Source organism: Sarcophilus harrisii, chromosome 1 (genome assembly GCF_902635505.1).
Source record: "Sarcophilus harrisii chromosome 1, mSarHar1.11, whole genome shotgun sequence".
NCBI classification, from domain to species: domain Eukaryota; kingdom Metazoa; phylum Chordata; class Mammalia; order Dasyuromorphia; family Dasyuridae; genus Sarcophilus; species Sarcophilus harrisii.
In genome coordinates this window covers 382606314-382628371 of record NC_045426.1, presented here as the reverse complement: position 1 = coordinate 382628371, position 22058 = coordinate 382606314, and the positions used below count along the sequence as shown (strand labels likewise).

Here is a 22058-nt window from a genome sequence, read left to right as displayed (position 1 = left end):
ATAATGCCGGCACCCTCGGCCTAGGAGTGCCCTTCTCAGATTTGCCCCATATTTTGCCGCTTGTCAAAATTTCCCGATCTATCTCACCCCGGAAAACAGCGGCAGATGGCACGCAACTGTGCCAAGGGTCAAGGCCTAAACCACTAGGACCCCTGAGGTCCCCCCTCCCCCAACTCTACGACTCCCTCCCTTTGCCTGCATAGCCTCGAAACTGGCCCGAGCCCCTCCTCTCCCCGCTCCGAAAGGCGCCCGGACAACGCAGGAGCTTCCCCAGAGGAAAGAGGCCGGGGGTGGGCGGGACAAGGCCGGGTTTCCCTCTCTTCCCGAGCCCCGGGATTCTCGGTCCGCCTCGCCCGCAGCCAACCTTGACCTGCCAATTCGGGGATGAGGGAGCGGTGCCCAGAGCCACCGCAGCACCTGCCAGGGCGACGGCTCCGGACCGCACGGAGGCGCCTCAGGCTTCGAGGCCCCGTCAATCTCAGCCGCTCCCCGGTCCCAGTCCGGAGCCGCACTCCGGGCCCTACCTGCTTCGGGGCGGGACTTCGCGGCCTGCCGGGAGGCACCAGACACCCAAGGCCCACCTCCCGAGAGGCTCCGAGGACAGCGCCCAGGCACACGCTCACAGCCAGGCCAAACTGCAGCACTCACGAACCCGGGAGACGGGGGAATCCCAATCCCCCTCCCCGATCGCCGAAGACGTCCGCTTCCGGGATCACCACCTAGACCGGAAGTGGGCGCGCGACGTTTGGTGACGTGTTCTCGGGAGCTCTTCCGGTCCGCCGTAGCGCGTCGGGTGCCGGGCAAACTGCGGACCGTTGCTAGGGCGACGCGGACTCTTATTGCTTGACTGCTGGTAATGACCATGCAGCATCACCTCCACTCCGGGCATTCCCTCTTGGCTTGAAGGCTTTCACAGCCCCACCTCTGGCTTCTGCCTTCAGGTGGTGACAAAAGCTAGCAGCAAAAGCCAAGAGCCGAGCCGAGCCTGGCCATACGCTTTGGGCATCCTCCACTGCCCTGTCAGTTTGAGTCAGTTCTCTGCAGAATCGTTAAAAATTTTCTTCCCAAACACTAAGGCATTGCTGGTGGAGTTGTGGACTGACCCAGCCTTTCTGGGGAGCGTTTTGATAGCTTAAAGGGCTATCAAATTATGGCTTTTTTTTTTTTTTTGATCCAGCAGTGCGCTTTCTGGGATTATATCCCAAAGAAATCATGAAAAGGGGTAAATACACCACATGTGCAAAAACGTTTGTGGCAGGTCTCTTTGTAGTGGCTAGAAATTGGAAGCTGAGTGGATGCCCATCAGTTGGAGAATGGCTGAACAAATTGTGGCATATGAATATTATAGAATATTATTGTTTGGTAAGAAATGACCAACAGGATGATTTCAGGGAAGCTTGGAAAGACTTACATGAGCTGATGCTGAGTGAAATGAGCAGGACCAGGAGAACATTGTGCACAGCAACAAGATTATGTGATGATCAGCTCTTTCCAGCAATACAATGATTCAAGACAATTCCAATAGACTTGAGATAGAAAATTGCATTCACATCCAGAGAGAGAACTATAGAGCCTCAATCTAGATTGAAACATTGTATTTTCACTTTTTGCATCTTTGTCAAAACAAGCCTTTTCTTTCATTGCTTTTTCTTTCTCGTGGTTTTTTTTCCCCCTTTTGTTTGGATTTTTCTTTCACAGCGTGACAAATATGAAAATACATTTTAAATGTACATGTATAACTTCTATCAGTTTGCTTGCTGTTTTGGGGAGGGGTAAGGTTAAAAAAATGAAGGGAGGAAAATTTTAGAACTCAAATCTTACAACATTCATTTGATGTTGAAAACTATCTTTACAAGCAATTGGAAAAATAAAATACTATTGATTGCTCCCTACTTCATGCTGAGTGATTAGTGCTTAGATTCTAAGTGATCTATCCTATACAGATGCTTAGAGATGGGAAGGCAGAGACCTAAGGCTAAGGACATAGTGGTTCCAAGAGTATCCTTCAGCCCCAAATATCTGGTCTAGAAAAATCTAAATGAAAGGTTCTATTCCCCCCCAAAATCTCAACTACTGTGACTTTAAAGCAAAATCCACCTTGTTCCTGGGCATCCTTTTTTCCATTTGTCAGGCTGCCTCCTCTTTCACTTACCAGCCTAGTGTCTATAGATTCCACTCTTGGCTTCCTTCTCTGGTTTACCAGAGAAGGTTGCTACCAGCTTTTAAACCTTTAGCAAGACAATATATTGTAACCCTTATATATAGGTTCAGCCCCTACCATGGTTGAAAAGGAAATCCAGACTATATGCTAGAGACACAGTTCTGTTTTTTGTTTTGAGGTTAGAATAGATTGAGAGCTAGCCCCACATATCTAGATACTCTCTTTAAGATTGACATCAAGCCAAGTGCATGATCCCTTTAAGGCTGTAGATAGGAGTCAAATGTAATATGTAAAAAAGTGTGATCTGCAAATAAATTGGGATATAAATACTACATATGTATATATACATACATACACAAATGTATACATACATATACACATGTGTATATATAGTATGTATATATGCATATATATGATAACAGTATAATATATAGATAAATTTTCTAAGATATATATGTATATATGGGATATACTTTTAATATGTAATTTTAACAGTTTCTTCATCTCTTCATTAAGTCTAAACAACTCTCTCTAGCCCCTAAGCGCTGACTCCAGCTCACTATCAATAGGTACTTAATGTTAATTTACTATTGTTAATGTAACTCCTTTCTTTAAGTAAGAGTACTGCAAAGCACATCCAACTAATTATCTTTGAGCCTTACACATGTCCTTATAATTATTCATTTACCCAGATGCTCTTGCATGTGCAATCAGAATGTAGTTCACACCAGCATAATTCTTACTGACTCGAAGTTGGATCACCAAAATATCAAAGCAGCTACCAACTCTCTTCTACTTTTCCTTCTGAAACCAAAGGGGAAAGCGGAGCAACAAACCCTAAAGAGAAACTTCACCTTTCTCCATCTCTAGGTGAGGCTATTGGCTCTCCCTAGCACCTTGAACAATGAGCACAAATCTTTTTCCTGGCTATCAAGAAGCACTCAACTGGAGTCTCTCAACTGATTGGTTCTACCTGCCTCAATTGAGATGAGCAGCTTTTCAGTCTTCTCATCAGTAGGAAATTTAAGCGTTCCTTTGTCAGATTCTTATCTGACACTTTGATTCCAGTTCCTTCATGATGGATTCAATAATAAGCTCCTGAATTAGAGATATTCCCTTCTTCTTTAAATAAAATAAAATAAAAAGCTTGTTGAATTGTTTTTCAGTTGAGTCTGACTCATCATAACCCAATTTGAGGTTTTCTTGGCACAGATATTAGTTTGCCATTTCCTTCAGTTCATTTTACAGATAAAGTTGAGGCAAGCAGAATTAAGTGGCAACTCCTCAAATTTCCCTTATCAAATTAAAATTATACCAACATCGCCAAATATTTATATGATTACTTATTATTTGTTCTTTAGTTATAAAATAGGCAAATTAGTCAATTACCGTGATGTTCTTGCCATCTAAAGGCTTTAAAATAGTCCTCAATCTCTTTGGTGTCCTTGAAATAGTTTTATTTCAGCAAAATTCATTTAATAATAAATTAAATTAAATTAAATTAAAAAACAATAGTGAACTATTTTTAAATGAACCTGGCATTCTATATCATTCACAAAAATGTCTATCTTTTATAACAGGACTCCATTGCTCTCTAGATACCATCTGAAAGTTATTTCTTCAGATATGTTAGCAGTGTATTTTTAAAAATTATTTTGTTCTACTAGTCATCAAAAATTCTTGACAGTGGCAATTTTATATATCCTTAGACCATATAAATCTCTTCACACTTTTTGCTATTTCATCACTAGCCTGCTTCATTTATCTTAAAAACAGACATCAAGGGAAATATTTAAATATGAAAAACAAACAGCTATATGAGACCTGTACCATACATAAGGTTAATTTCAAGTTAAGTACATGCTTATTTTAAGATTTTAGATGAAAATATACTGGAAAGGTTGGAGGAAGGATATGGGATGCTGAGTTTTATTATCAATACTCTGGATACCATGCTTTTCCTAATAAAATTAAATCAAATTAGGGTTTGGGGTTTATTTGTTTTTCTTCTACATTGCCCTATTAAATGTAATCTTACTGCAATGGACAGAACACTGGATTTGGAATGAGAAAGATTCATTTTCCTGAGTTCAATTATGATCTCAGACATTTACTAGCTATGTGACCCTTGACAAGTCACTTTACCCTTTTGTCTCATACTAAAACCACTCCAGTATGTTTGCCAAGAAAACCCCAAAAGTAGTCACAAAGAGTTGGACAAGACTGAAATTACTTAACAAGTGCAATCTTGTAATTCATAGGGATAATGCTGCTATGAAAATGAAACACTCAAGTAATTGCGATGCTAGAGTTCACAAATTAGTCATGTCTTAATATCAGAATATAGACAGGCAATGTTCTGCAGTGCATTTGATTTCTAAATTCTTGCTTTTCTGTCCCCTTTTTCTGAAACTTTGATGGGCTGCTTTTGTTGAACTGAGCAGTTTGAGACTTGGATATTAGACTTTTGATGGGAGAGCAATTTTTGGTGTGTTAAAGAAAGCACCATATCAGTAGATTTTCCCTATCTTTCTGAATTTCTGTGAAGCATTATGGGTAAAATATAAAATAAAGACTGCAAACTTCCATGATATATGATTTTTGGTTATTCTTGGTTTTCTTACATTTTTTCTCTGACATGCTCCTCAAATCAAGTTTCAGTCATCACTGATAAAATATGAAAACTTTTCACATTCCATTTAAAAAAAAAATCTACCCATAAAGCTAATAATTTGCTTTCATCGAATTTAAATTAAAAATAAATAACAATCTTTCCTAAGAAAGGAATTATGAAAAAGAAACATATTATGGAAATGTAATTTTCTTCCTAAATAGATACTTATCTGTCCTAAGAGTGGGCATCAAATTCCAAAAGAATTTTTAGCTAAGATAGAGCTACATCGGCATAAAAAAGTAATTTTCGTTGTAACCCTGTACAAGTCATTTAGTCCTCAGTTTCCTCATCTGTAAAAGAGCTAGAGAAGTAAAGGCAAATCACTCCAGTCTATCTGCCAAGAAAACCCCAGGATACAACTGAAATGACTCAATAACAACCACAAAAACAGTGCTGAAGAGAGAGAAATGAGGAAAAAAAAGTAAGTTAACAAATTAATAAGATTTCGTAGATGAACTTAAAATTATGGATGTAAAATTTAAAAAGTATTAAGAATTGTCTCTATCAGGTAAGTTTTCTCTCAAAGACGATTTTTTTTCAAAAATAATTTCTGAAATGTCTTCTTGAATGAATTAAAATATTCTGCAATTTTAACCTACTGAATTTTTACAAAAGTAGCTTTCTTCAAGTCAAGCAATTTTTCTTGTCATTAAGCAGTACAAAGCTACACCTAAAATTGGTAAGAGAAAAAAGTGTACTGTTAAACTGAGTAACTTAAGTTTCAGGTGCAAAGAAGTTCATTAAGAAAGATAAATTATTATTTTCATAGAAATAAATTAAAATATTTTAATGGGTCAAGAGAAACATATCTCATAATATTTTATAATATATTCATAATGACCTATTACACATACAAATATAAATGTCAGTGTCTATGCAAAGTCACAAATGTTTCATACCAAAAGTTCTAAAAACAAGATCATAGGATAAAAGAAGGCAGAACAAAAAAAATTTTTTTTTACTATGTTTAGTGCTTTTAAAATGCGTCATATTAAATCTTTGAGGAAGAATTTTCCTATTTGTAGAGACTTCTCTAAGAATATCCAACCTTAAGAAAATGTGAAACACACAGGAATGCATAAATTGACAATAAATCTAATTGTGGAAGAAACTAAGCCTTTTCAAGGATTTTTAGATCAAAATGTACTAAATTAAAAGCAGAAACCAAAGACCAATACAAATTATTTGGCAAAGTTTCTTAATAAATTAGAACTTTAAATAGTTGAAACAGCTATATCCAGACCCAAGTGAAATGTCTTATGTTCAAAAGGAACCTCACTGAAAAAAAAAATCACAAAAGTATAAAAGGAAATTCCAGATGTATGCAGAAATGAATAAGATACAATTTTTAATAAAAAGTAAGATAAAAAAAAAGATTATTTTTGAATGGGACCATGCTTATTATTTGTAATTTTGTAGCATTCATTTTTTGTAATTTTATTGTTTTATTTCCATTTATCACATTATATAGTTAATGTGTATCACTCAATGCAGCCTCTGAAGCTAAGATGTAAGAAAGTATAAATCAATTCTCTGCTGCTAGTGTTAATTTTGGCCTAACAATTAGTGCCAAGAAAACACAGGTCCTCCATCAGTCAGCACCACACCATTATGTGGAGTCATCAGTTACAGCAAAAGATGAAGTTTGGAATGCTGTGGAATTCTCTTACCTTGGTGATATACTTTCCAGGGATAGTCACATTGATAATGAAATTGACACCCACATTGCCAAAGTTAGCTCAGTGTTGGGAGGTTCCAAAGGAAAGTGTGGGAGAGGAGAGGTGATAGACTACCAAACTGAAGGTCTGCATGGTTATTGTGCTGACCTCATTGTCATATACCTGTGAAACCTGGGTAGTATACCAGTGCCATGGGAGGAAACTGAATCGCTTCCATTTGAATTGTTTTAGGAATAGTCTAGAGATTCTAAAGATCACCTGGCAGGATAAGATACAAAAAACTGAGGTCCCTTTTTTGAACTGAACTGCCAAGCATTCCACCTCTACTGCAGAGATCACAATTCGATTATTAGGCTGGCCACATCATTAAAATGCCAAATGTAAGCTAACCAAAAAAAGATTATTTTATGGAGAATTTTCTAAAGATCCCATCATGTCAATAGATAGTAGAGATTGTTTTTATTTTCTCTTTATCATTATGCCTTTAATTTTCTTTTGTGTTACATTTATTTTTAGTTCCTCTAGTACTATATCAAATAATAGTGGGGACAGAGGATGAATTGTCACACATGGCAAGCTCTCAGAAAGTGGTCAGAAAAAGCAATACAAGGATACTCTCAAGATCTTTCTTAAGAACTTTAGAATTGGTTTTTGACATGGGAGAGTACTGGCACAGGATTGTCCAACATGGCGTGTCCTCATCAGAGAAGGTGCTGTGCTCTATGAGCAAAACAGAATTGAATTAGCTTAGAAGAAATGCTAGATGTACAAAGTTAGGAAAGCCACTCCAAATGTTCATAGGGACTACTTGTGTCTGATCAGTGGCAAAGCATTCCAAGCTTATATTGGTCTAATCAGTCACAGTTAGACACACTATAACTCCACTCTAATATAGTGATGTCATTTTAGTTCTCTTCGAGAATGAAGGACAACAACTAATCTGTTTTTCTGGTTCTGCCGCATTGGATCATGTAAATCTTTTTATGCTTCTCTGCATTCATCATATTTGTTCTTACAACAGTAATATCCTAACTCATTTATTTACCATAGTTTATTTTGCCCTTTCCCAACTGATGAGCATCTACATCCTAACTCATTTATTTGCCACACTTTGTTTCTCCATTCCCCAATTGATAGGCATATACTTTGCTTTTAATTCTTTGCCGCCACAGTAAGTGTTGCTATAAGTATTTTGGTATAGATAGGAAATGTCTTCTTGGGGTATAAACCTTGGGATAGTTGAATCTCTGGAGCAAAAGATATAGACATGTTAATCATTTTATTTATCTAATTCCAAATTGTTTTCTAATATAAGATAATATTGATTCTCAGCTCCATCAATAATGTGCAAGTGTGTCTATTTTCCCACAGCTGCAACATTGTCTATTCTTGTCTTTTGTCATCTTTGCCAATTTGCTGACTGTAAAGTGTAATCTGTGTTGTTTTTATTTGTTCATTTGTCATGATTAATGGACAGAAGTATTTTTTCATACAGTTGTTTGAAATTCTTGTTTTAATAACCAGTTTTTCCATCCTTTAACCATTTAGATATTGAAGAATGGGTTTTGGTATGCATGTATATGTGTGGTAGATTTAGATGTACACAAAGAGGTATAGATTGATAGAAATATATGCAAAGAAATTTATGTATCCATGACACTTAACAGACATATATCTACATCTATAGATATCTGTTGAATATCCTAGATTATTAATTTTATTTGTACAGCTTTTTAGTTTCATGTAACAGTTATCTATTTTATTTTTTGTAACTTTCTCTGACCTTTTTAGTTAAATATATATCTTTCCTACCCATAATCATAAAAGTTTTATAGTCTGCTTCTCTTCAAATACTTTAATGATATGATCTTTAATATTAAAGTCACATATACAGTTTGAACTTTTGTGAAATATGGTATAAGATGTGAGTCTAAAGCCTAATTTTTGCCAAACTGCCTCCTCATTTTCCCACGAGTTTTTATCAAAGATTTTTTAAACTAGTTTATATTTTCTAATTTATCAAAAACTGGGATATTAAGTTCCATTGTTTCTGGTTGCTTTTTGTCTAGATTGTTCCATTGATTCACTCTATATTTTAACCAGTACCAAATTATTTTGATGACTATTTTTTTATTATAGTTGGAATTCTGGAAATAATATTCTACCTTCATTCTACCTCTTTTTATTATTTCCCATGATTTAATATACATTTTGCTTCTTCAAATGAATTTTTGTTATTATTTTTGTTAGTGTTATCTAAGGGAAGTATCCCTTAGATAAGTATGTTAATTACTATAGCATTAAAATTATAAATTTTGTAATGTTATTTTTATGATGTTGGCATAGTGCAGCCATGAGCTTTTACTATTTCTCCAGCTATTTAGGCAGTTCTTTTCTTTTTCTTTAAGGAGCATTTTGTAATTGAATCTCTGCAAGTATTTTATGTTCTTTAGTAAATTGATCCCCAATTTTTAATGTTTTTTATTTATTTGCAATGATTTCCCTTTCTATTATCACCTCCTGATTTTGTTATAATTATATCAAAATGCTGTTAATTTTTGCAGATTTTTTTGGTAGCCTGTAACTTTGCTGAAGCTATTTAAGTTGTTTCAATATAATCTTTGCTGATTAACAAAGTATTTATTTTAAAGTATTTACCCAAGCTAGATTCTGGGGACTTACAACCTAATGGAAGAGACAAAACATATGGAAGATCAGATGTGAAGGTCCTATGGTCTTTAGGATGTAGCCTCAAAACAGATGGTAATGGCTCTTTTTAAATGTTATTTCTAATGATGAAATCATATTAGTTCTGATATTGAATCATTTGATAATACAAGAACTATATTTTTGGTATCTTTAATAAATGAGACTGTAGCACTAGCAGGAGCAGTATCCAGTCTGTACTTCTACAGAAATTGCTCCCCAGGATGGTGGTTTCTAGCACTGAACTAGAATGTTGTTATTCCAAAAGTTTTTGGTTTTAAGATCCTGTACTATCTCAGTCAGGGAAGGGATAGTAGTTTGACTTGCCTGGAACATACTATCTCCTCTCTTTCCCTCAGAGTGCCCTGATGCTTTAGCTAAGCTGATTTGCCTTTCCTGTCAGTGGTCATTGGTTGACTATTGATGGGCATGGCTTGGCCTTTCTCCACAGGAACCACCTCCCCAAATGGTGACTGATTACCTAGAATTTTCTAAAGATCCCATCATGTCAGTAGATAGTAGAGATTGTTTTTATTTTCTCTTTATCATTATGCCTTTAATTTTCTTTTGTGTTACATTTATTTTTAGTTCCTCTAGTACTATATCAAATAATAGTGGAGACAGAGGATGAATTTCTAATTAATTTGTGAAATTATTAAATGGAGCCCAGTACACCTGATTCTTTGGATACTTGCCGGGAAAGACCATAATGGCAATGGGATGTCATATTTCAATCACACTTTAATAAGGCCAGGATAAAAAACACAGAAAAAAGAGAGAAAAATGACAGGCACAAAGATGCAAAATCAGATGGCATGAAGATAGAGATGGACTGGAGGATGGGGTGGTAGAGGAAGGCAGGTTACATAAGGAAGAAAATGGGCCATGCAAAAGACAAAGAAAGTCACTTACATAACAATGGATTGGAGTTGGGAGCACTCAGAAAAATGGATCCAGAGAGAGAGATGGAAGGCAGGAGCCAGGACAGCAGGAATTTAGGGTCTCGTTTTTATAGGGTTTTTGTGAGAGGCAGACTAAGTCATCTTGCCACCATGGAGTTATTTCATCAAAATACCCATATCATTTCTTTTTTTTTTTTTTTTTTTTAATTTTATTTTTTTTATTTAATAGCCTTTTATTTACAGGATATATACATGGAATATACCCATATCATTTCAAAGTTATCAGCAATATTTAGTGTTCTATTGATCTTATCATGGATGTCTGAAGCTTGTCTGAGGTTCACAGATTATAGGACTTGGATCTCTGGCCTCTGATTATCTGCCTTGCATGGCTTCTCTATACTCTCTGTAGGAGGCTGAGGATGTCATAGCAGGGTTTATATAGATAGAAGCTTCTAAAGCAGAATTTTGCCTAAACAATGGTACAGAGACCTCTAGTGGCCATTTTCTCAGAAGAAAGCTCTACAACACTTTTAAGGAACTTTTAAGTAACTGTTGTCAGTTCAGGAATCTGGCAGCTTTTCTTAAAGAACACATTTTTAGTCATAGCCAAGATGACTTCTACCCCTTTGGGATATTTCACAGATCCATCCCAGAATAGCTATTGTTAGCCTGTCCTTTGGTGAGAAATTCATCCACTGACTTTGAAGATGTCATCAGTAACAGGCTTCCTCTTCTTAGAGATGAATACTATCATTTCTCATCAAAAGATAAAGGAAATTTGAGCAGAGGAAGTGATTTTAAAGTGGAGAGGGGGAGGAAGGGGTGTGTGTGTGTGTGTGTGTGTGTGAATACCAATGATGTCTTAATTGCAAATTCTGGTGAGTTTTTCCACAATCCCCATCCTTCTTGATTTGTGACCATCTTTTCCTCTTGGATATTTAATTTCTTTAGGATCATGACAATGTGAGTCACTTATTAAAAGCTCATATATGCCACTTAAAAAAAATTTGGCAACAATTTTCCATCTTATTTTAAAAATTTTCCAAATGAGTTTCAGTGGACTTTGAACCCATTTATTTAAAAAAATTAAAAATGCAGTACTTTGCAATTAGTTTACAAGAACAATGATTAACTCTAGGGAAGATAGAAATTTACAAACCCAATTTTCAACAAAATCCTTTCCATAATTGATAGGTGAGACTGAAAAATGCATAGCATAATTTGGTTATGTGTGATGACCTTCTTTCATTTGATCCTAAATATCTTTGTGAGGTATCTTTTTCAGCTATGACAATTATTAAAATCAAGTATAGGAATAAAGTGAATGTAGATTTCTTCAATTACTGTAGGATAAATATTTTAACCGATATTTTAAAGAATAATTTTGCTAAAGAAAACTACTTTAAATGTAAATGACATTATTGGCCATTAATAATTATATTCTAAATGAGGAAGTAGGATTAAAATATTTTAAAATTATTTCACATTAATTTCTATTTTTCTTTTATAATGTCCATAATTATTAATATGGTAATGCATAAGTATCTTTTATAACTACAGAAATGTATGTATTGGGGTAATGCTAAAACTTTTTTTTAACCAATAAGAGTTTAGTAAACAATCAAAAAAAGTTTAGAAACCTGCTCCGGAATCAAGGTGATATAGTGCTAAGAACTTTAGGGGGAAGAAGGGAGATGAATAGGGAAACAAGACTCTAGTTTATTCTTACTGGACAAACCTGAAGCTTCTTTTCTTCAAGGTAAAATGCTTAAAAACAACTCAAGTTGTTAAAACTAACCTCATGAAACTGCACTGAAGAAAGAAATTTGGAGCCCTTATTAAAATACTCTATAACAGTGAATTATTGCCAGTGATTATTTGCTGCAAGCACCATTTAAAACAATTAAAAACAGTTAAATGAAGGGACAGCTGCCTCCAGGATTATTCACAGCATCCTTCTCTGCTCTCAATCCTGAAAGCAGAGTGGGGATGTTAGGGGAAGAAGCTTTAAGAGCGGGACTGGCGGGTACTGATCCTGGTGCATGCTTGGAGGGAAGGGGCAGCCTCTGGAGGGCAAGCATAGCATTTTTTGCCCCTCAAATGCACGCGGGTTGGTGCAGAACCAGGATTATGAAAAAGAGGGAAGAAGCTATGGGAATGATCTCAACTGATAAGTGATGGGGGACTATCCCCCCATTCCCCCACAGGACTGCTCCTGTGACTTGAGACCAGCAGATTGACACTTGAGTGGGAGAGAAGGAGAAAGAGGAGAAGGCACTAAGGGAGGAGGAGGGGGAGAGAGACAGAGAGAGAAAGACAGACTCCATTTCAATATCAATCAGTAAACATTTATTAAATGCCTGAATGCAGAGAACTGTGTTAAGCTCTGGGAAAAGGCATAAAACACAATTCCTGCCCTCAGCTCACAGTCCAGTGGGGAAGACAACCTGCAAACAAATATCAAGCAAATCTGCAGCAGGATAAATAGGAAATAATTAACAGAAGAAAGACAGTTTCCTTTGTAATCCTATATATTTTATTTTATGCATTTAAAAACAGTATGTTGAGAAAGGGTTCCTAGGCTTTACCAGACTGCTAAAGGGGTCTCTGACATTAAAAAAAGATCAGAAATACTTACCCTCCCATTCCCTCTCTTCCTCCACTTCCCCACATCTCTTGTTCCTTTTTCTCTTTTGATGGAGGAACTTGTTAGGGAATGGTTCATCCCAACTCTTTTGCATGAGTTTTCCTGCCAATTATGTTTTGTTGGCATTATTCGATTAAATACTCCATTATTTTATTTCTAGTGACTTTCCTGCTCTATGAGTCTGTACTAGATGAGGGCTAAAAATGACTTCATATTTTTATACCTCTACCAGAAGAAGGAAAAAAACATTTATATAGCACCTACTACATGCCAGCACCTGTTACAGGGCTTTTCAAATATTACTTCATTTAATTCTCCCAACAATCTTGCAAGGCAGATACTCTTATTATCCCCATTTTATAGTTAAGAAAAAGGAGGCAAACAGAGATTGCACAAGGTTACACAGATAGTAAATGCCCAGTTTGGATCTGAACTTGCTAATTTCAGTGCCAGCACTCTACTTTGCCATCTAGCTTTTTTGGGATAGAGTGGGAAGTTCCCATTATATATTCGTTATTTTAGTGACTTGACTGTGATAGTGTCCATCCCTTACTAGATGTGAGTTCCATAAGGACAGGTGCTGTCTCATTTAAACTTTACATCTCACCTAGTATAGTGCTCAGAATAGGTGTTTAATAAATGTTGTTAAAATGAATTGTATTTTTTCAGTGCTTTCCAGTAGCACTTGTTATAGGAAATTGGGGTAAGTCAAATAGACCAGGGCTTCTTAAACTTTTTCCACTCTCAGCTCCTTTTCACCTGAGAAATTTTTATGTGGCCTTCATATATACAGATATGTAAATAGGTATGCAAATCAAATATTTACTGAAATAAATCGCAATTTCATGATCCCTACATTCAGTTACCAGAACTCATATAGGGTCCTGAACTACAAGTTTAAGAAGCTGGATGAAAGATTACTGGGTTATTTGGGGAAAAAATGGCAGTTGGAACAAAAGAAAAATTTTAAATTTAGAAATCAAGTTACAGTTTTTATTGCCTAATCAAAGGCTATATATAAAGGACAGAATATATTTTTTTGGTAAAAGTTAAGAAGCTGGTAAGGGTCCAGTAAAATAAGCATTTCTTCAAAGCTCCCATATATGTCCTTTCCTTTTTGTCCTCCCACTACTTCTACCTTAGTCAAGAACTTCTTCATTTCGTTACTAAATGACCAGAATGGATTAGTTGAACTCTTTGCTTCAACTTTTGCCCCACAAAACTACACTATGCATCACAACCAGATTTAACCTTGCTAAATTTCAATTTTGTAATGCTATTCTTCTGCTAAGAAAACCAATATTAGACTTCCTTTTGTTGACAAGATTGATCTTAATTTCTCAGTTTGACATTCAAAGAATCTTATATCTATCTCCTCCACCCCACTACCTACATACACTTTTCTGCCATTACTCAGATTTCTACTTTAGTCAAGCTAGTCTTAGTGTCTGTCAAAAACCCCTATTTTTGCTCAGTATATTTCCCTGGGATGCTTTCCCCTCTCTCTCTGCCCAAACAAATCCTTTAGCATCTTTCTTAAATCCCACATCCCTTGCCTTGACCACTAGAGACTGCAAGTCTCCCCTTCTCTGAAAACTTATGGCCTATAGCATTTATTTTGATACTTAATCATATACTATTAGCTATTTCAAGAGGTGAGTAACTCAAAAACATGTAAGTAGAAAATGTAAGAACCAAGATTTAAATCTGGAATCTCTAATTAAAAATGCACATCTCTTTCCAGTGTACCATCCCATGTGAATTGTTTGGAATCACCTTCAATCCATTACCAACTACTCTATGAGAACCTAGGGATTTAAGATTTCTATAATATTTAATCTGTAAGAAATTTGCCCACTTAAACACTGTGTGAAACTTGATTGTTTTTTTTTAACACAAAGTAAAAATTCCTCAAGGCTTGGTTTTTTAACACAAAGTAAAAAGGAGAAGAAAAGCAAATACCTATATGATTCTGTTCAGTAATACTGTAGTCATATTACAGTGTTTAAATTGTATTTAAATCTCAGTTCTATCTGTGTAACCCTAGCCAAGTACCTTCAGTCCTTTAGATCAATGTCATCAATTATTAAGTAACTTGCTTATAGTCAAGCAGGTCAAGGTAACAAGGATCTAGAAGCACAATCTTCTGTCATTGATCTTTCCATGGTGCTGATAACACACTAATGCAATCCTAAAGAAAGGAACTATAATGACACTTTAGAATTTTCTATTAATTTTCATACACATTATATCATACAAACTCACAACTACCATGTGAGGTTGGTAGGATAGGTATTATCATCTCTATTTTACAACTAAGAAAATAGAGTCCAAGAGATTAGATGATTTATCCAAAGCCTTTTGACTAAGTGACAGAGTTAGCTAAAGAACTGAGCTCCCTTGACTTCTCATCCTATTCCATTTCCATTACATTAAAATTATTATTAATTCTATAAACAAGATTCTCTTTTCCTGGATCACCTGTGAAGATAAGGTTCTATTGGAAATGACAGCTAAGTTGCATCCTAGAATTTTCAGTTTCTTTTTGCTAATTTCAGAATCATGGAAACCATCTGGGTCTTTGAATTCATTTTTTAAAAACATATTGATGACTATATTTCAATAGAATCAGTTTTTTTTCTAATTTTATGTGATTTTATACATTTAAAACCATTATTTTGAAATACCCATAGGTTTCACTTGACAAAGAGTTCCATGATACACACACACAAATAAATGGGAAGAAATTCTGCCCTACTCCAACCCAGTCTAGTCTTCACTGAAATGCCATGTGATCAAGAAAACTCTAACCCCACTGGCAACCCATTCTATTTTTGAACAACTCCAATTTTCAATTTTCCCCTACATTCAACTATATTTTGCTTCTCTGCAACTTTTAATCTACTATTCCTAGTTATGCCTTTTAGGGCCAAATAGAATCCTCTCCACATATATTCCTTCAAAAAAATCTGAAGACAACTATCATGTCATCACCAAGTCTTCTCTCCTCCAAACTAAATATCCCCAGATGCTTCAACATATGGCACAGTCTCTAGGGCCTTTACTGTTCTGGTCCCACACTTAAGAGTTCCCAGCTCATCAGTGTCTCTAGTGACAGCATTTCTGAATTTACTACATATGCTGTTTAGTACTTTGAGGCTATTTTGGTCCTTCAATCATTCAACAAACACTTTAAAAGAAAGTAAATTCATCTTTTAAAAATTATATATTTTCATTTTAGATAAACACATTAACAAAAGCTTTATTTTACATTGGCATTAAGAATTAAATGCAAATCAATCTCAGAAATACATTTGAAAGCTTTTTCTAAAAGCAGTGGAAAATACTACAAAAGTTACATAATAGTGCACCAATTTAAAAAAAAATGAGCCATAAAGCCTTTATCATGAAACTTATCATGAAACTTTTCCTTCTAGAAGAAACTGTTAAAATATAAAATATACATTATTGATCTCTCTTCACCCCATTTTCTCATTACTATTACATGGATTATAATTCTTTTCTCAGATATGTATTATAAAAATGATATAAGACAGGAAAAGAAAAACCTGAAATTGGTACCACAGAAAACATATTTTTGAAAGTGGAAATGACTAATTTTTCATCTTCTAGATTCCATTTTCAAAAGTAGGCTGTAGTACAAAGAACAAAGTGCTTACACTAAAAATGTCAATTCCCTTGAGAGTGGCTTTTCTCAAAATGATCATCTTGTTTGGTTGTTCTGGCTAAGAGAGCTAATCATTACCTAGGCTGCAAAAACCCTAAATGCAAAAAATGTGTTTCACTCAATAGCAGAACTTGTTCTGGGGATAAGATTTCAGTTGTTTTGAAGTACCTTGTCATAGTCTGAAATTTTGAAATTAATTTTCTGAAAAGAGTTCCATTTTCCTCAAAGTAAAGCTTGTTGTTGTTGCTCATGTCACTTATAAATATTCCATAACACTAATATGTAGTGTTCCTATGTAGTACTTTTTGGCTTTTCAAAGAGTGTCACATCTGTTAACTCATTTGTGCCAGACTATAAAACTATCAAGGAAGAGTATTATAACTTTACATTGCAGAGAGAGGAGACTAAGTAGATGAATAAAAATACTGACAATCAGGAACAAGGAGAGAAAAATCTAGGCAGTAGGCAAATATAGGAAATTCAAGTACAAATGCCATTTTAAGAAGAAACTGCAGTTATGATTAACAACAATCTAACTAGATTATCCAAGGGTCAGGAACTAAGTTTTATGTGCAAAAGAAGGCAAGTCAAAAGCCAGGATCATAGAATCTTAGAGCTGGAAGAAATCTTGGGAATCATTTCATCTAAATCACATCAAGAAGAGTACCTCTCTCACAAATGACATCCAGCCTTCATTTGAAGCTTCTCTAGTGAAAGGAAAACGACCTCTAGGGACTTTCTGTTCCACTTTTGCACAGTTCAAAGGGTAAGAAAAAACTTCAGGTCTAAAATGGAATCTCTGCTACTTGCACCCAATGCTCCTACTTTTGGTCCCTAGGGGCCATTGTGACTATATTATAGTCTTGAGATTGGAAGTCTAAAGTTCCCTTAGAAAGACTAATATATGTTTTGTAATCAAAATAAAGACATAGCAATAAGATACAGAACTGGCTCTAGATATAATTTAGGAGCAGGAAAACGTTCCTTTCATCCCTTTTCTATATCCTTTTCCTTTCCTCTCTAAGTCTTTACTTTAGCATATCTTCCTCCCTCTTCCCAGGTACCTAATACTCTATGGCTGCCTTATTCTGTGAAGTAGTAGTAATTACTATTCTTGTAAATTTTCCTGTAAAGGAAAGTAATATGACACACACCTGTACATGTGTGTACATACATATACACACACACATATATTTATACTTATATGCATATATATAGATAGATAAATATATCAACTTTAATAAAGGACTGAGTTACAAGTACTATTAACTCAAGCTGCTGTAGAAGAAATTTATGGTAGAGAGGTTCTCCTCAATGCACACTCAAATTATTCTGCCTGCTATACTTTATCATAAGGTTGGCATTTAGGGGACTTGAATCACCAAAACCATGAGAGTTGCTGATAGGAAGACTGGCTAAAAGATCTTTGGTAAACAAGAAGAATAGAGACTACAATTTGACTTCAGTGAAGAAGCGGGAAAAGCCCATTTTAAATATAAGTAACAGGGGAAAGAAACTCTTTGTCATTGCTGCCTCCCTGGGTGAAGTTTGATAGTTACTGAAGGAAAAATTTCAGTGTAAAAAGGGAATTGTGATAGTGAAAAATGTATTAGTTTTGGACTCACAGAACCTATGTTAAAATATGGATAGGGCTATATGTTCATTAAGATCTTTTCAAATTCAAAAGTCTGATTTCATGATTTGAGAATAGGAGGATGCAGGGGTAGACCTAAGTTTGGCCCAACAGAGGCTATCATACCAGAAAAGCTCATGAAGTTAGCCTGTGGGGTTGATTCATCAAAACTAAGGAGAGGCAGAGGACAATTTTTTTAAATGATGTTAGGAGACATATTCAGATAAATATCTTCAATTCCAAAATGGTAGTCAAGTTCTAAAATAATCTGAGGGAGTAAAAATATAGATAGAAGCTAATTTGGATTTAACTGGTATTCTAGAGCAATAATTCCCCTGCCCCTGCCCTGATTTTGAAACTTGCTCCAGTTCCAGTTACCCCAAGGAGTGTTATGCAAATGTCAAAATAAAATTAATCATAAAAGTACCACATGCTCTACATTTTTATGAAGGGGAAATGCTGCAGGCTCAAAAATAGAATGTCCCAACTATATAAAGGTAAGGAATTCAGACCCTAAAAGAAAAGTGACCAAGAGAAATAAAAAAATTCTAGAACACTTATCTAGTTTCATGATCCTATTTAATAATATTTTTTAAATGAAGACATGAACATATCATATGTGTATATATATACACACATGAATATATGTGTGTGTGTATATATATACATGTGTGTATCTATATTTGCTTTTGCTTTCGTGCCATATATTTTTCATCTTTGTTCTTCACACATTAGACCTACCTACCCTGAACTACTGAGTGGCAGGTATTGTTAGCATGCACTCTGGACCTTGAATTCTGAATCTTTTAGTATTGACAAGTCAGCATACTAACCCATAGATTTCATTACCCATCTCTAATGGTTCTTCTTTGGATTAGGACTGGAATCCTAAAGTATTAGGCAATAGATAGATGCAACAATACTTGGGGTGCTGTCCAGACCTGTAGTCATTTCATTCAATTAAGAAATTCTTTGCATTGATGCAAATCCTTAATTTATTTGAAACTTAGACTCTTAGGGAGTTTCCTGGGGGAACACAAAGATTTAAATGTTTATTTTAGAGTTATATTAGCAGGGGTAGGTCTTGAACTTAGGTCTTACTGCCTCTAAGACCAGTCTTTTATCCATTTTGTTGTGCTGCCTGACCAAATTTTTAGTATTCTGTAATAGATTCTACTGGTATACAATAAAATTCCATATATCTATATAATTCACCTCAAACTTTATTACTAATAAGAACAAGAGCACCTCATTTTTTTCCATAGCCCTTTAAATCTATCCACTAAAAGTCCTTGATGGATTTCTTGAAGCAACATTTAGTCTTGGCTGTCTTACTTTAGTAACATTCCACATATACTTTCAACAATTAGCCTGATGGTGGTGACTGTGTATTAAACAGCAAGGTAATGTTATGACTCATTAACACTTTTTTACCTAATGCTGATCCTTCTACAAATTACAAATCATTTCCAAGAATAGAGCTTAAAGTTATTTTTAAATATAGTAAACTGTACTCCATCTCACCACCCAGTTAGTCATATCTTTCTGATTCTTTTGTTTCTCTTTCTGCCTACCTTTTCTTGGTGCTAATTTGGTATTACTGACAGGAGATGGCTAGAAAAAAAAAAAAAAAAAAAAAAAGGAAGCAGAATTGGTGAATCCAAAGAAATGTTATTAGGAAAAGGTTGCTGTGGGAAGTGTTTGACTCTATTGCCTAAAAGAATTCAGTTTTCCATGTTGCCGTGGTCCAATTATCAGAGATAAATAAGAATTGGCTTTTGTGTGTTTATGCAGAAGAGCACTAGTTCTTTTTAGCACTAGTTCTAATACTTCAAAGAAAATACAGATATATTTGAATATATTTTGTACTTAAAACCACACAGATTAAGCATTCTTAATACCGGGCATTCTGATATCAAACAGAGCTGAAATCGTGCAATACTGCAAAGAAGACCATATTGAAAAAAAGGCTTCAAACATATTCTGACAATCTAAGTGTATCATATAAAGGAAATTCACTCTTTGGCAGGCCTCCAGACTCAGAACAAACAATTCAAGCCAACCCATGAGTTGGAGGGAATACATTTGAAAATGTCGGACACCACTTTGAAAAAAAATAGGCACAGCTTTTTAAAAACATTAGAAATGGCTATGAGACTATTGTAAGAACGTGCATTCTGTAGCTTTATGAGGCATCAGGGTTGATAAGGCATTTTTAGGAAAAATCACTTGAACACCATTTTGGCCATGACCAGCCCATGGAGGAGAATCCAAAGGTTCACGCTTGATCATCTGGACCATTCCAGGAGCTTTAAAATCACACTGTAGCTTATAAGGCTGATGCTCAGGATGTCCCTTCATATTTGTGGAACTGGGACTATACAAGTGGTTGTAATATTCTGTGTCTTGTAGGCCATGCATGCGGTCCAGATAGGCACAGTTTGGTGAGTAAAATGGTGTGATCTCTTTACCAGATCTACCAATGGCTCTATTGTTGGGATGAGTGCTCACAACACACTGTCCATGGTGAGGGGAATAACCATAATGCTTGGGATTTTCACAAGAAGACAAGTGCTCGGTGAAATCTGGTTCTGTTTTAAAGTGCACCCTGTTGGGGAAGCTAATAAGATGTCTCTTGACCATACTGCTCTCCCCTAGCCACACCTGGTTTTGTGACATGGGGTAGCCATCAATTCCATTATCAGAATCAGAATCATTTTCCATCTTGATGGGTATATCTAAAGGTAACATTTGATTGTACAGAGTTTCTGGGGGTAGCAATGCACTTTGCAATTTAACATTTTCTGAAGAATAGCTTCCCACAGCAAGATGTTGAAAGCCTGGGCAAGTCTGACAATTCTCAATCCCACCTTGATGGGGATGGCAACCGGATGGAGGGTTTAAATGACTCTGATCTCCATTATAGAAAGGTCTGATTATTCGGTTGGGATAGGCACTTAGAGGTGAATTCATAGCTTGAGAATTGGATGAACTTCTGAAGGTAGAAATATTGTTTGTATTACATGTGTTTTGGACAGCTGGATAGGGCATGCAAGAACTTAGGGTTTCCTCTTGTAAAAAACATTTGTCAGTTTTATTTGGTTCAAACTTCAGTTTTATACCATCCTGATCATGTTTTTCTGCTGTCCAATTCAAATGCTTCATGGGTCCCAATGTTTCAATGGAACAATTATACATTAGTGCTTCTCTTCGTCCTTTCCCATTGGTTGTACTGCTTGACATTTTCAAATGTTCTTCCTCTTCCCTATTGCTAATCATAGAAAGAAATAAACTATTAGATGATAGGACAGGAATTCAGTTGATGCTGTTCATTTAAAAACTTTGTTTAAATGTAGATCACAAAAACCAAGCAACAAAGTTTCCTATAATTGCCCCCAATACCAATACATCAATCAATGAGAGTTTTTTTAGTACCCATTTCCAAAAATAAATATAAGATATAGTATTTGCCCACAAAGAATTGATAATCAAGTTAGGGGTAAGACATTATGCACAAATGAAACAATTTATAAATAAGGTACCATTTTCTCCAATTTTCTTTCATTCTGAACCTGTGATTTCACTAACACCTAGCAATGGGAAATTTCTCTGCAGTGTACCCTGGCACCTATTCTATAATTTATAGTCTTAGAGAGTTACCTGGGAAGTGTAACTCAATGAGTTGTTTCTCACACAGTTATTGAGTGTCAGAGGCAGTAACAGAGCTTGGTCTTCCTGACTGCAAGGCCAGTACTCTATCCATTAGGCAACACTGCCTCTCAACCTCTCATTAACATCACAGCATTACATATGAATGTTGTTAAACAATGATATTTTTAATGATATACTTTCTTCACAATGTACTTCACTAACTTCCCATTTAAAAAGTCATTGTGATCCTTTCTTCTAAGGTTAACTCCCTTCTACTCTCTATATTTCAAGTACATACCTATTTGTTTATTCAG

At 35.5% G+C, this 22058-nt stretch overlaps 2 protein-coding genes across 3 annotated transcripts in view; both read right to left on the bottom strand.

Moving 5' to 3' along the window:
- Window positions 1-725, bottom strand: part of EXOC3 (exocyst complex component 3) — a 30732-nt gene extending 30007 nt beyond the window's left edge. For both annotated transcript variants that reach the window (XM_023495890.2, XM_003759570.4), the window contains exon 1: window positions 525-725. The gene's annotated coding sequence lies outside the window, so the exon portion shown is untranslated. The remainder of the gene's footprint in view (window positions 1-524) is intronic.
- Window positions 726-18958: 18233 nt separating this feature from the next.
- The window catches only part of AHRR (aryl-hydrocarbon receptor repressor), a 256083-nt gene continuing 252983 nt past the window's right edge, over window positions 18959-22058 (bottom strand). Inside the window, exon 11 of the mRNA XM_031946073.1 lies at window positions 18959-21364. Coding sequence (XP_031801933.1) covers window positions 20251-21364 — 1114 coding nt within the window. The 3' untranslated portion in view covers window positions 18959-20250. The remainder of the gene's footprint in view (window positions 21365-22058) is intronic.